This window comes from Ammospiza caudacuta, chromosome 9 (genome assembly GCF_027887145.1).
Source record: "Ammospiza caudacuta isolate bAmmCau1 chromosome 9, bAmmCau1.pri, whole genome shotgun sequence".
Lineage (NCBI taxonomy): Eukaryota > Metazoa > Chordata > Aves > Passeriformes > Passerellidae > Ammospiza > Ammospiza caudacuta.
In genome coordinates, this window is record NC_080601.1 from 7,385,712 (window position 1) to 7,400,433 (window position 14,722).

General features: G+C 51.3%; 1 protein-coding gene across 1 annotated transcript in view; it reads left to right on the forward strand.

Annotated features, from left to right (window-relative positions):
* Window positions 1-9,698: 9,698 nt before the first annotated feature.
* Window positions 9,699-14,722, forward strand: part of PRKG1 (protein kinase cGMP-dependent 1) — a 351,680-nt gene continuing 346,656 nt past the window's right edge. The window contains exon 1 of the mRNA XM_058810052.1: window positions 9,699-10,009. Coding sequence (XP_058666035.1) covers window positions 9,699-10,009 — 311 coding nt within the window. The remainder of the gene's footprint in view (window positions 10,010-14,722) is intronic.

A 14,722-nucleotide genomic window follows, 5' to 3' on the forward strand; every position in this document is an offset into this window, starting at 1 on the left:
TCTCTTTAAGGGGGGGAACCAAGAGATGGTATTATTTACATCTGGTATTATTTACCATACCACTGGAATGGTAAAGAAAACCCACCCAAAATGTGGTGTCTGCAGGTAGAGTTGTTGCAGCTCTGAAATATTTGTTTATTAGGCAAAATTAATATTAAGCAGAAGCAGGCTGTTTGTTGGATTGCTGTAAGGTACCTACAGACAGTGCTGTGGGTTTATAAATGCCTATTTTTATATAAATAAGCTCCTTAAGATGCCACGTGTTCACTTTTTGGGGAGTTATAGTGAGTAACTCAAAAAAAACTTTGATTAAAAAGTTGTGGTAGCCCCTTGAATAGAAAACGAATAAATTAATGTGTTAAAGCTGGGCTTGGGCAGTAATATTGCTAATTTTTTTTAGTGCAATGACTATTTTTAAATTTTTTATGTTGCATTTTGGTGGCTTTGGGGACGTTTTTTGTTCGGTAGCTTTTCTGTTTTGTTGGGTTTTCCTTGTGATGCTGTCGATGTTTGGTGCGGGGCAGCAGAGGGCGGCCTTACTCCTTGTGTTTGTGCTCTCTCCTGCCGAGAGAAACGGGGATAAAAAGCAGGGAAAAAGGGAAGAATGTGGGGAATGCTGTGCCTGCCCGAGCTGCGGGCCTTGTAAGGCAGCGGAGGTGGCACAGGGGCCGCGTCATGCCCAAAGCAGCGGCTGCAAACTCTCTCTGCTGAGAGCCCTGCCTTGGGAACAAGAGGGGGGAAAAAGGAAATAGTGGGTGCAAAGCAAAAACAAAGGGATTTTTGTGTGTGGATAGGAGCAGGGGTGGTTTGGAAGCAATCAGAACCCAACAATTCCTAGTTACAATGCATTATAAATGCTTTTAACCTATCAACTTTAAGCACACCATACTATAAATACTTTAAAACAAATCATGTCAAATCACTCCTTATAAGCCCTACTACAATACATCTTTCATAATTCTAATTCTCTAAAATATCTAGTATTTTTTTACAAAGCTACCTTCTAAAACTTGTTTTTAGCTCCATTTCTCTCTCAACAATGTCTGTCCTATTCCACGGCATTTCTGAGTCAACATTTCTTATCTTGAGGTTTACATACAGATGCACACTATGTAAGCCTTCTGCCAAGCTTTAAAAATTCTCTCCAAATCCATTTCCCGCAGTTTGTGGAAGCAGGCTGTGAGTTTGCTCTCCTGCTCATGGGTCTGGAATGTGTTGCCCTCCTGCTGCACAGTGCAGGGTTTGTGCCTTGTTTTGATCCTTCCTCCTGTGCCAGGGGCTCTGGAGATGGGTTTGGACACGAGGTTTTGTGTGCTGGGATTGCAGAAATTTGGGAAGGGGGAAAGGGCCCTGTTGCCTGAGGTTGCTCAAGGGAAGCAGAAGAGATAAAGCTGCAACACAAAGGGTTCTTGGAGAGAAATCATCTGGTGCCAGCCCAGGAGGGACCTGGAGCTGCTGCAGAGAGCCCAGGGCAGGCACCAGCATGGGCAGAGGGATGGAGCAGCTCTGCTGGGAGGAAAGGCTGGCACAGCTGGGGGGGCTCACCTGGACAGGAGAAGCTCTGGGGTGACCAAACTGTGGCCTTGCAGGGCCTGAAGGAGCTACAGGAAACATGGAGAGATATTTGGGACAAAGGATGGAGTGACAAGACACAGGGAATGGCCTCAAAATGACAGAGGGTAGGGATATTGGGAATTAGGAATTGTTCCCTGGCAGGGTGGGCAGGCCCTGGCACAGATGCCCACAGCAGCTGTGGCTGCCCCTGGATCCCTGGCAGTGCCCAAGGCCAGGCTGGAGCAGCCTGGGACAGTGGAAGGTGTCCCTGCCCATGGCAGGGGTGGCACTGGATGGGCTTTAAGGTCCCATTGAACTCAAACCCTTCTGTGATCATATAAAAGATCAACACCAGCATGGGAATCTTTCTTTCCCAACCACAGAGAAGCAGACCCAGCACACTTTGCCCTTGCAGCAGCATCACTTCCAAGAGATTTTTCCCTTTAGGTTTGAGGGAACTCCCAGTAGTTGGTGTCACAGCTCCCCAGAAGTGACAATTGTGCTGTTTTCCACACAAACCAAATATTGGGAGCTGGTGGGGAAGAGCTGCATGGGTGAACCCTCCTGGCTTGTTTGAATTCTCTGCCATGGAGAGGGGTCAAAGTGAGAGGAAAATCGGCTGGGAATGGAACTGGAGTGAGGAGGGGGAGCAGTGCCAGCCAGGAGGGAGCCCTGCACCTCAGCCAGGGGTTTGGCTGCAGATCTGCACCAGAAAGGGAAGGAAGGGGAGGATAAAAGCTCTGCCCAGCCCTGACTCACCCAGGGCACTCAGCTGAGAGCTGTTGGCAGCGCCGAGGAAATCAGGCGAGTGCTGGTCTCTAATGCTCTGATGAGTAGAGCAATCAGTCCCTGCAAACACTGACACAGAAAACGGTGAATATAAACATTTTACACACTCTGAGAGCCCAACTTGATGGAGTTCCCCCAAGCATAAATAAGAAATTGCTGTAGAAGTCAGTGGAGCGCTGTAAAACCTTTGTGAGGCCTGATGTGAGCCCTGTTTGCAGATTGTGCCTGGCTGATTCATGGATATTTCCTTGGTACTGTAACAAGCCTGGCCCTCTGTGGGGTGCAGCCATTGATTCTGAGCCTTAAATGAACACAGGGCTCAGCTGCTGTGGGCAGAGCTTTTTGGGAAATGTTTTCAGTAGCATTGCTGGAGTTGTGGCCATAAACACCTGTGGATTCCTAAGTAAGAGTCTGGTGCTCCTGTGGAATATTTCCAGTTGCTCAGGATGTGCAAAGGTCAAAGATTTCAGGATAATTTCTGCTACAAATCTGTTTTTGAAAGGGAAGACAATTCTCAGTGCAATTTAAAGAAACACCAGCCTGTTCTCCAGGCATGTAAACCCCAGATTTAAAATTTGTGGTTTGTGTTTATTATTACAAATACCTGAAACAGCCAAATAATATTGTTTTTAATAAGCAAGGGAATTAAACTGGTTGTATAAAGAGACAGGGCACTTGTTCTCAATGCATCATGAAATAATGGTAACACACTGGTTATTTTCATATTGGGGGAGCGGAATTTGTGTTTATTTCTAATCCAATTTCAAATATAAATGAATTGTTTTGAAGGCTGGATAAATCAACCCAACAGACCGAGGCAATTATGGGAGGTGAGTGGTGCATTACTGGTGAGGAGAGATAAGAAAACTGCAGGGTCTGAAGGGGTGAGCAGAGGGAGCACCCAGAATTGCAAATGCTCAGGGCTGCGGAGAGGTTTGTCACTGTGAAACCCCCAAAGTGAGGGAATGGCATCAAACAGCCTCAAAATGAGGCTAGAGAAATGAGCTGCTATCCATTAATGTAATTTGGGAGGGGGGTAGAAGGAGCTTCTTGTTGTTCTCACCTTCCTGAGGGTTTTGCTTTCCACCTCTTGCAGCCAGAGCACTGTGACTAAAGCAGTGAGGGAGGTGCAGGTCAGAGAGGGGAAAAGCTGAAACTGAGGAGTTCAGCTGTGCTCATGCTGTGTTTTAAATGAAACAGAGAAGAATTGTGGATCTCTGGTGGAACAAATCTCTTTTTTGGTGAGCCCAGGTTTTTCCCAGCACCTGACAAAGAGCAGTGCTCTGGCAGAGTTGGGATTGTTCACCTGGAGAGGAGAAGCTTTGGGGTGACCAAATTGTGGCCTTGCAGTGCCTGAAGGAGCTACAGGAAACATGGAGAGAGGTTCTGTACAAGGGATGGAGGGACAGGACACAGGGAATGGGTTCCCAGTGCCAGAGGGCAGGGCTGGATGGGATGTTGGCAAGGAATTGTTCCCTGGCAGGGTGGGCAGGCCCTGGCACAGGGTGCCCAGAGCAGCTGTGGCTGCCCCTGGATCCCTGGCAGTGCCCAAGGCCAGGCTGGACTTTGGGGCTTGGAGCAGCCTGGGACAGTGGAAGGTGTCCCTGCCTGTGGATGGGGTAAAATGAGCTGAGATTTAAGATCCCTTTGAACCCAAACCTTTCTGTGATTCCAAGAGTGCCCTGGGAGTGGTTGTTGCTCATTGGAGTCCCAGATAAAGGCAAGCCCAGAGGTGATTTCACATGGAAAAGATGCAGAAGAGATGCACTCCAAGGAGGAATGTGGATGTCCCAGGGTCACTGAGCACAGGCTGTCCCCAGCATTCAGCTCTGCCTGATGAGAGGTGGAAGGAAGCTGGCCAGGCCATCCCTGTGGAAACCAGACCCAGCACATGGCTCCCACCTTCCTTCAACTGTTGCAGCTTCTCCCAGCCCAACAGAGATGTGTGTGGGAGCAGGATGAACCTGTTTTCCCAGCAACATCAACTGAGTTGATGTTTTTTACAGACTTCACCTCCGTTGCATCCTGGATCTCATGGCTCCATGGCTAAATCTGCTTCCCTGCATTCCATTTAATTGGTCCCTGGGTTCATTTGCTGGTTGCTTATGGCTGAAAGCAAATGGAAAACTGCATTTCCAGGGCCTGCCTTGTCTAAATGCTGCTTTTTGCTCTACATAGGCAGTGCCCTGGGACTGCTGGGGGAAGCAGGGCATGGGCAGTGTCTGATTGTAGTAACTGCAGAGAGCACTGAGTGTTTATTTTGGCAGCTTGCAGAAGAAATTTCTGCTTAAGCTGAGCCTAAGGAGACTCCTTAAGGCTGCTGAATCATTTAGAACTGGTTTTTGGTTTAATTCAGCCCAGAGGAAGAAGTGTTTAAGCTCTGCCTGTGTGTGATCTTGCTGGGAAGTGGCAAAAATGAACAAATCACTTGAGGTGTGTCTGGAGAGGAGGGATCAGGATTGTGGCACTGGTTCCTTCAGGAGGGGTTGGGATCATGTGTGTGGTCCTTCCTGGAGAAAGCCTGGCCCTGAGGATGTGAGAAATGCTCCCAGGAATCCCACAGCATTCCCTTAACCCTGCAGCCACCATGTGCACCCAGCTGGAGGGCTGAGCTGCTGAAAATCCAATTTTCTGTGTGGTCATGGGAGAAAACCTTCCTGCTTTTGGAGGGCAGAGGTTTCTGTAGATGTGTGGCCAGAGATGGTGGGGAGAAGAAGTCAGAGCGGTGGTTTTGGTTCCTCTGATGGAAGGAACAAGCTTTGAAGGGCTTGTTGAACTTGTGGCTACAGAGGATGATTTTCTGGTGCCATTTTTCTGTAGAGCTGTAATGAGATGAGTGATCCTGGTGTTGTTTCAGCTCTGCAGCCCACCCAGCAGGAAGCACAGCTCTGGCTTTGCTCCAGCCTGCCAAAACAACGAGGGGAGGGAGATCTCTCACCTTGTACTGACAGGAGGTGCTTTGTGCCATCCATCTCCTCCTTCCAGGCAAAGAACCCACAAAGGAGAATTTAAATCTTCAATGTGATGGGACATGTGCTTGAAACCACTGTGTTCCTGGAGAATCCTCTGCTATTCCATGCTCCCAATATCTCCTCCTTGGGTTTTGCATGGCACAAACATTCATTTTGGTGTTCTGTGTGTCCCTAATGTGATATAAAAAGCTAAATGCATTACAACTGCAGAACAGCAGATTGTTATTTTTTCCTTCGGCTTCTTCTGCAGCGAGCGATTTTTTGTTCCATTAATAAGCCTTGTGGTATTTTTCTTTTCCTTCTCATGCACTCTACCCCAGATTGATCCTGAGAGGATTTCCTGGAACGGCTGCATGCTCTTCACACTTCTCCATGTTTCTTACTGAGCATGGAAAGAACTGATGCCCTAAAGAAAAGTCACCAGGATAATCCAGTTCAGGTGTTGATTTGACTTCCAGCATGCAGGAATCAGTGGGGTTTGAATGGCAGTGCTCAAAGCTGGACATCTGCATCCATTGGTGGGGAGGAACAAATGGCTTTCAGTTTTGTTTTACAGGCTCTGGAAAGGACCAAAATAGGGAGGAGGAACATCCAGTGTCATGAGAAAATAGGTTCTGTTTTCCTAGAGAAAAGAGGCTGAAGCACTCCCCAGATGTTCAATTCCTGCTGTGGTCTTGGCAAGGCTGCTTTGCCACAGTAACTTCAGCTCCATCCCCATCCCTGGGGGCTGAATTAATTCCCAGGTGCCCCCTATAAATCTGTAGGGCCCTGTGGTCCCAGGAGGAGCTACCAGAGGCGTTTTGGGGCAATAGGAATGGCCAGATGTGCCTTAGGGAGGAGTTGGGTGTGCCCGTGTTTCCATGGGGGGCACTCCTTGCTCTGTCTTGGGGACTGGATTTTGGGGACGTAGTGGAATAGCAGGAGGCATCCCATGGATGAAATGTGGGGAGTCTCAGGTGTGACCACACCTCCAGGTGCTTTTTGCAAGGGTTCAGCTGCTGTGCTGCCTCCCTCGAATTTTCCTGCATTTTTGTAGCTCCTTCTCATCAGAAAGGTGCTGCTGTGACTGTGCAGGAAGGGCAGGAATTTGGTTGTGTGGAGCCCTGCAGGTCACAGACCTTCCCAAAGCTGCACCAGCAGGATAATCCAGCACAAAATCCAGCTGGTTCAACTTTCTGCTCCTGCAGATCCTTTGGGTAAAGAGTGCAGTGGATTAGGCAGGGAACAAACACCACATCCAGGAGGAGGAAGATGTTTATGTATGTGGTCAGTGGTGCATGTCCAGCCTCTCTGTCCTGGCTGGCTGGAGCAAGGTGACATTTTCCTGTCAGGGACCGTGCCAGCTCCCTGAGCCTTGCCTCAGGAATCCAGGGAGGTGTTTGCAGGATAGGCAGTGCTCAAATCCAGCTTCAGCTTGAAAAATGGCAGCTGAGTGGGTGCATTTGGTGACAGATGATCCCTGAAAAGGTTCAGGAGCAGAAGGTATCAGAACCCTGGAGCTGTGCAGAGAGGAAATATTGTGAGTGCAGCAGAGAGGAGAACCATCCCTGCTCTGTGTGATTCCCACCAGCCAGCCCTGGTGTGCCATGCTCTGGGGGGGGGCAGATCTCTGCAGATGCTCTTTTTTTGGCTTCCCCAAAAAAGCATCGACATCCAGGCACACTCTGGCAGTGGAGGGAGCAGGGAAAGGCTCTGGGAAGTTCATAGCTGAAGGTTTCCTTTAGCTGTGAGCAGCTTCACCCAACACCAAGCCAGCTGGTGCATTCCTGCCATTCTTCTCCCTAAAGCTGTTTCTTTCCATTCCCTGGATCAAGCAGACAAAGCTGCTTTGTTGAGCCTGAAATCTATTTATTCATTTATTTGTTTTATTGGGAGCTTTAAATCAAAAGGAATGGGACCATAGGATTTATTTTTATTGGGGTGGGGTGGTACCCTGAGATCACACAGCAGGATCTGTGCTGGCCCTGTGGTTTCTGTACTCTGGTTTCTTTGGGAGAGCAGGGAATAGCCAGAAATAGGCAATTGCAGGCTGTCTCCCCATGGCAGAGCTCTGCTGTTGGCTTGTGAAGCCCTTTGGGCTGCTTTGGCCTCATCTTTAAACACTGGCCTTGGGGTTTGACAGCTGCTGGTTATGGTCCCAAATCTAAACCTGGGCCATAAAAATCTCTATTGAGACTCCCAAGGGTCTAATGAAAATCTGTTTCCTACCTGGAGATAAATATATATTTTAGGTACACTCAGCTAAATTCCTTGACAGCTTTATGTGCCATAATTTCTCATGGTTTTCTGTGGATCCTTTCTGTTCCGGGGCACTGTTGTCTCAGTCCTGGGCTGTGCCCCTCTCACATTATTTTACTGCTTGTCACTGAGAAATTATGCAGCAGTTTTCCCCAGGGCTGTGATTCTTTTGAAGCCTGGTGGGCTTCAGGTAACTGTATCACCTCTCCCTCCTGCAGATTTCACTTCTGCAGGGAGAAAAGCAATAAAACTTACAGCCTGTTGGCTGAACGCTGTTAAAATATTTTATTTATCACTGATTCCCAGTTTGTAGGCAGCAGGAATGCATCTGTTTAATGCCTGTTGTCTTTAAAATGGAAATGTTCAGCAGATATCTGGTACTTTTGTTCCCAGTGAGTTATGTGAGATGGAAATAGGGGGAATAGACAGTAAAAAATGCTGTCTGGACTTAAGCCTGTGGAAACAACTGTGAAACTTTGCTTTGTGCCTGGCACAAATGTATCAAGGGGACTGAAAACTGAAGAGTTTTGCCCCCTTCCATGTGCATCTCAAAAAAATGCAGGATCAAATGCACGAAAACCCTGCAAAGCCTTATGTCTGTGAGCAGAGGCCAGGCCCTTTCCAGCAACAGTGTGGAGCAGGGAGCGGTTCTAATTCCTCATCTGTTCTCTTTTATAACTTTATTTTATAAAGACCAGCTGCAGTTTGAAAGCTGGAGCCAGTGTGCAACAGGGTGAGAGAAAAAGGTCAAGACCAAAGGAGCTGAGCCCATAAGTAGGGGCTGATGTCTGACACTCCTACCTCGTGCCTGGCATGGGAGGTCAGACAGAAACACAAAATACACACTCAGGGCTGCATCCTCCCCAAAAAACGCACTCAGGGCTGCATCCTCCTCAAATCCAACTCCTTGAGAGTGAACAGAAACAGCTGCTGGAAACCTGTGAGCATGAAGCTGTGCCAGTGCCCCAGTGCTGCACAAGCTTTGGTGAGGTTCTTATACTCTGGGGCTTTCATCACTGGCTCCTCCAGGCTGGATGGTTTGATCAGGAACCCCCAAAACAGCTCAGACCCTCTGTTTGTTCCCCAGAGAGCCAAGGCTGGAGCTGTGCTCTCAGGGTGAGCACTGCTGGCCCTTCAGCACCTGGCAAATGGAAGAACCCAGAATCGTTTGGCACAGAGGGCTTGGCCACTGTGGCTCATTTGTTTGATTTTGTTATTTCTGTGCTGCAGCCCCGTGGGCTATATGGCAGAGGTAGGGCTACACAGGAAACCTGAGCGCATGAAGGAAAACCCTGCACTCTGGGGAATCTGATCAGTTTGGTAAGGCAGAAACTCGGGCTTTCACATTTGGGCTAGGCAGAAAATCTCCGAGATTTTAAGTTAAGGTTTTTTTTGGTGGTTTTTTTCTTTTTTTTTTTTTTTTTTTTTTTTCTCAGCGCTCTGAAAGCCAGATGCCCTGCCTCCTCCAGGCTTTTCCAGCGCAGACAGACTTGACCGATATTCCCGTGAAAATCTGGGTTTTTGGAGCCCGGAGCTTGCTGAGGCTTGAGGAGGAGCCATGCCAGACGCTGGCTTATGCGAAAACAACACAACCCGGCTCTTTAAAAGCAAAGTAAAGGGGGGATAAGTTCTTTAAGGAGAAGCGGAGCAGAGGGAGGGGAGCAGCACGGGAGGTGTGCGCGGCTCGAAGCGCAGCACAAGGCCGGCAGGGCAGGCACCGCTCGCTGCTCCCGGCCGGTCCCCTCCCTCCCTTCCATCCCTCCATCCATCCCTCCGTGCTCGCAGCCCGCGGGGCGTGGGCGGCGCGGGGCGCGGCGGGGCCGGCGGGAGGGAGCGGGGCGAGCATGTGCATCCTCCCCGCCGCCCCTGCCTCCCTCCCGCCTCCCCTCGCTCGCCGCTCGCCGCCGCGGGTGTGTGTGTCTGTGTGTGTGTCTCGGCTCCCTCGGCAGCCCGGCCTGACGCAGGCGGATCCACATCGCCCCTGACAACACCCCGGCTCCGGAGCGCCGTGCCGGGGGTCCGGCTGCGGCGGCCCCGCGGGGCCGGGCCGAGCCCAGGGGGGCCGGGGTGGCCCGAGCGAGGGGAGGCGGCCCCGGAGGGGGAAAGTTGCCCGGAGCGGCGAGGCGAGAGCGCGGCGGCAGGACCATGGGCACTTTGCGGGATTTACAGTACGCGCTGCAGGAGAAGATCGAGGAGCTGCGGCAGCGGGATGCGCTCATCGACGAGCTGGAGCTAGAGTTGGACCAGAAGGACGAACTGATCCAGAAGCTGCAGAACGAGCTGGACAAGTACCGCTCGGTGATCCGGCCCGCCACGCAGCAGGCGCAGCAGCAAAGCGCCGGCACCTTGCAGGGCGAGCAGCGGACCAAGCGCCAGGCGATCTCGGCCGAGCCCACCGCTTTCGACATCCAGGATCTCAGCCACGTCACCCTCCCCTTCTACCCCAAGAGCCCGCAGTAAGCAGGGGGTCACCCCGCCGCTCAGCCTCCCCTCTCTCCCTCATCCCGTTCCACCCCCGGGCAGGGAGCGGAGCAGAGCGCGGCATTCCCGCATCCTCCTCGGGTGGCCCCGCGGGGTGGGAAAGTTGCGAGCGCTGGGGGGGAAGAGTGGCAGGAGTGAGCGCCGGGGTCCCGGACAGCCCGTCCCGACCGCCACATCCCTCCGGGGGACGGGATCGTGTCCTGGGCATGGAGGGAGCGGGAGGAACGCGGGGCTCGCCGCGGGACCCCGCAGGGAGACATTCCCAGCTGGGAAACTTGGAGCCCGGCGGGATGCTGGTGTTTTGGGGACGGGGGTCCGGCAGAAGCAGGAGTTTGTGGCAGTGTCCTGGTGCGCCGGAGGGTGTGCGGGGGGCAGGGAAAGTTGCGAGGATCCTCAGGTGCCGGCGCGCCGGGGGATGCGCTGCCCCGGTTTCACACCTGCGGCAGATTAGGGAAATTAGAGCGCCTTAATGGGGGAACGGAGCTCTCCCTCGCTCGGTGCCTTCTCCTGGCCGTGCCTTTGGTTCAGCGCTCCACAAGGGATAAAAAAGGAGGAGGGAAGAGGTGATGAGCGGATGCTCGCCGATCCGGGCTCTGTGTGCGGGGCCGGGGCGCAACCTCCCCGTCGATGGGCAAACCTCCCTCTCCTCCGCGGCCGGCATCTTCCCCGTGTGAGGAATTCCTCGGGATGATAACCGGGAGCGCTGGCGGATCCCCGGAGCCATCCCGGTAGTGGGGAGCGTGTGCGCCGTGTGGGCTCCGGGATGCGGGGACGGAGCGGACGGTGCCCGGGCACACGGGGATGGTTCCCGGGGAGGCATGGCGGGACACGGGGGACGAGGACCTTGCTGGAGTGTCCCCTGAGGGGCCGTGGCGGGGCTGGCCCCCCTCCCCGCGCAGCCTCAGCCCTTTCCCGCCGCCATGGCGGACCCCGCCGTCTCCAGGCAACTGCCCGCCCTCAGGGCGGCCGCCATGGCGGGACCCCGCCGGGCCGGGCCGGGTGTGCTCCTCCTGTCGCCCCGCCGCTTCCCATTCCCGCTCCCATTCCCACATTCCTGTTCCCGCCCCCCATTCCCACCGCCACAGATATTTTGTCCTTTTAAGGCCGTTCTGAAGGGATGGCAGGGGAGGAACGGCGGTGGCGCGTGAAATGCTTCCCCTCCAGCCCCCAAAACGAATAAAACACCCCAAAAAGTGAGCAGGGGGGGACAGGGGTGGCTGTGAAATGCCAGGGGTGTGTGGTTAACATCCGAGCATCCCTCGGTGTTAATTTCCCCCCGGAATGCAAAGCCCCACACGTGTCACTTTCCTTGTCGGTGTCGCTGCCCCTCGGCGCTCCTGAAGTGCAAATGGAGCTCCCAGAACTCCGAGAAGCGCCACAGGTTCCAGCCTCTGCCCAACCCACTGGAATGTGTAGGAAAAGCCTTGGAATAAACGTTTTCCAGCTGGAATTTTAATCACTCCTTGTGTAAATGCAGCCCCGCAGTCTGGTGTGGGGAATAATGCCCTGCTCCTCTGGGGGAGTTGTCTCATATTGATCATCTCTGGTCAATACTCCTAATGTGATTTACAATATTCAAGTCAACTCGTGGCTGCAGGTTGTGATCGCTCAGGTGGGGTTTGGAGCAGCCTGGGATAGTGGAAGGTGTCCCTGCCCAAGGCTGGAGACTGGAATGAGAATTTTAGGGTCCCATCCAACCCAAACCTTTCTGTGGTTACAGGAAAAGATCCTTGCTAATCTTTTCCTGAAATGTACTTGGCTCTGGGAGGAGTTGAGAGCTCTGTGTCAGCCCTAAGAGCCCCCTGGGCAAGATAACTCATGGTGGTGGTGAGAGTTAGGGTGATGAGGAGCTGGAAATAACAAAATCTACATAAAAGGGTTGGCTTACTCCCCCCGGTTCATGCTGAACCTCAGTGACTCTTGAGGTGATGGCACCCAACCTTTGGTTTTGTCAAGCCACCAAGAAGTGCTCAAGAGGCAGGTGGGTGGATGTGGCACTTGGGGATGTTGGTTAGTGGTGGCCTTGGAATTGCTGGGAGAATGGTTGGACTTGATGATTTTAGAGTGGTTTTCCAACCAAGATGATTCTATTTAGCCCCTGAGGTTTTTTTTTTTCTTTTTTTTTTTTTTTTTGTAGTTAGGTGGTGCTGGATTTGCTCTCCTGCTCTGGCAGAGGTGGCTGGAGATTGGTAGGATCAATAGCAGCAGAAACTGTGGTAATTGGATTATCATGAGGGTCATGTAGGTACTTGAGGGTCTGTGGTGGTGGAAGCTCTTGTGATGCCACACAGAAGATTCTGTGTTATAGAGTGGCTGAACTCTGAATGAGTGTAAGAGAGCTGGAGAGGAGGCAGGGCTGGATGGGATATTGGGAATTAGGAATTGTTCCCTGGCAGGGTGGGCAGGCCCTGGCACAGCTGTGGCTGCCCCTGGATCCCTGGCAGTGCCCAAGGCCAGGCTGGAGCAGCCTGGGACAGTGGAAGGTGTCCCTGCCATGGCAGGGGTGGAACTGGATGGGATTTAAGACATCTTCCAACCCAAACCATTCTGGGAGTCTATGAATGGCTTTCAAAGTGTGAAAGTAAATTTAATTGCCTTGTGTGGACAAATACTATTAAATCTGCAGGATCTTCCCTTACACACACACCCCTCTCCAATTAGGGATGCATATGGTTAAATAAAATTGCTTTTTCAGAGCTGTAAGAGTTTTGAGTTGCTGTTGGAGGGCTGGGCTTGTTTTGCCTCTACAATGTTTTTAAAAGTGAAACAGGACTTTGTGGGCTGATTTGAGGAGCTGAAATCCATGGAGGGACACGTCCAACCATTCAGCCATTTTCTTCAGAGTTATGAGTGAGAGGAATTGGGCATTAACATCTTTATCAGTCTCCTTGTTCAAGAAGCCACTTATTTAGAATAGAAGCCAGTTATTTCAAATAAGTGGCCTTTTTTTCCCCTCCCCTCTCAGAGGACATAACTTGCCAGAAGTGACCGAGTGAGAGGGCAGGAACCTGGCTGGTTTCCGTGACAGGTCGTTCTCTCCTCTTCATCTCCCCAAATTGCTGCTCGTGTTTGTTTTTCCACACCTTTGACCTCTTGCAGGGTATATCCTGGCTGCTAACAGCCTGTCAGCACCGAGGGAATACTGGGACACCGAGTTTGTACCAACTGCCTTTGCTCTTTAAACTCTGCAGAGCAGCCAAGCAAGGAGAAGCCTTTTCAACCAGCGAAACTGCAACTCTTCCCTTCCCCTGCCTCCTCCTTGCCATGGGAAAATACCCAGGACTTTAATTTTAACAGGCTGCTTTGTTCAGGGATCTGCAACAGCTGTTTGCCTTTTTGGAAGGCTGTGTAATCAGCGTGTTTTCTTTTCCAGAAGGGAGAAAAAAAAAGAAACTTAGGAGTAGAGCACAGAATAAAGCACGGAGCTCGTGAGTGTGAAGGGCCTGATCTCTTGGCTGAGGTGGTGCAAGCTCTGCTGTTAGCAGAGACAGCAGCAAAGTGCTGTGTCATTTGTAGGAAATGTTGAGTAAAAGGAAAAATAACTTGGTTTGGGGAGTTAGCAGACTTTTGGGGAATATGCCAAAATCTCAGAGACTCGTTTGTGAGGGGAGGAGTAGCCTGTGAGTTGTATTTAAGAGGTCTGGTTTAAGAAATATAAAATACTTGGTTGCATAGCCTTAGGGAAAGTACAACATCCATACAAGAGGTTTAATAAAATCCCTGCAACGGCCAGATTGGTTCTTTGAAGGCAAATGTGCACATCCTCTGGGGGCTAGAGGCGTATTTTAAGTGATCATAATAGTCATAAAATCCCCAGAAATACTTGAAAAGCACTTCGTATTTAGGGTGTTGGCATGAAATGCTCTTCTGGTGTTTATCAGTGCTATGTATGCTGCAGTTTCATCTAAAATCCCCTGAAATGACCCAAACCCCTCTCCGCTCACTACATGAATTTGGGAGGCGATTGATCCATGATGAAACCACTGGGAACTGGTGATGGGGGAGGAACTGAGGCCCGCTCGTGCAGGGATGGTTTGCTGGAATGTGGGGCAGGAGCTGGGATGGTGGTGGCCTCTTGAGTCCTGTCACTTTCTGGTGAAGCATCTTGCGCTGAGCAGTCAGCAGAGGTGAATGTAGTGATGCAACCTTTATTTTTTTATTTTGGTGTCAGTCCACTCTGATGTGTCCAGCGAGCAATTAATTGAACTGCATTTATCATTTGTTGTGGGAGCTGTTAAATGCTGTGGTTGCTTTAATGTCAAATCCATCTGAATGTGGTTTAAGTTGGACAAAAATCCATTAATGTCAGTGGAGTTTTTGGGTGCATTTGAAGGGTGTTGGGGTGTTGGCATGGAATGCTGTTCTGGTGTTTATCAGTGCTATGCGTGCTGCAGATTCATCTAAAAACCCCCTGAAATGACCCAAACCCTTCTCCCCTCCCTACAGGAATTTGGGGGGTGGTTGGTCCATGATGAAACCACTGGGAACTGGTGGTGGAGGTGATGGGGAGGAACTGAGGCACGCTCCTGCAGGGATGGTTTGCTGGAATGTGGGGCAGGAGCTGGGATGGTGGTGGCCTCTTGAGTCCTGTCACTTTCTGGTGAAGCATCTTGCCCCGAGCAGTCAGCAGAGATGGATGTAGTGATGCAGCCTTTATTTTTTTATTTTGGTGTCAATCCACTGTGATG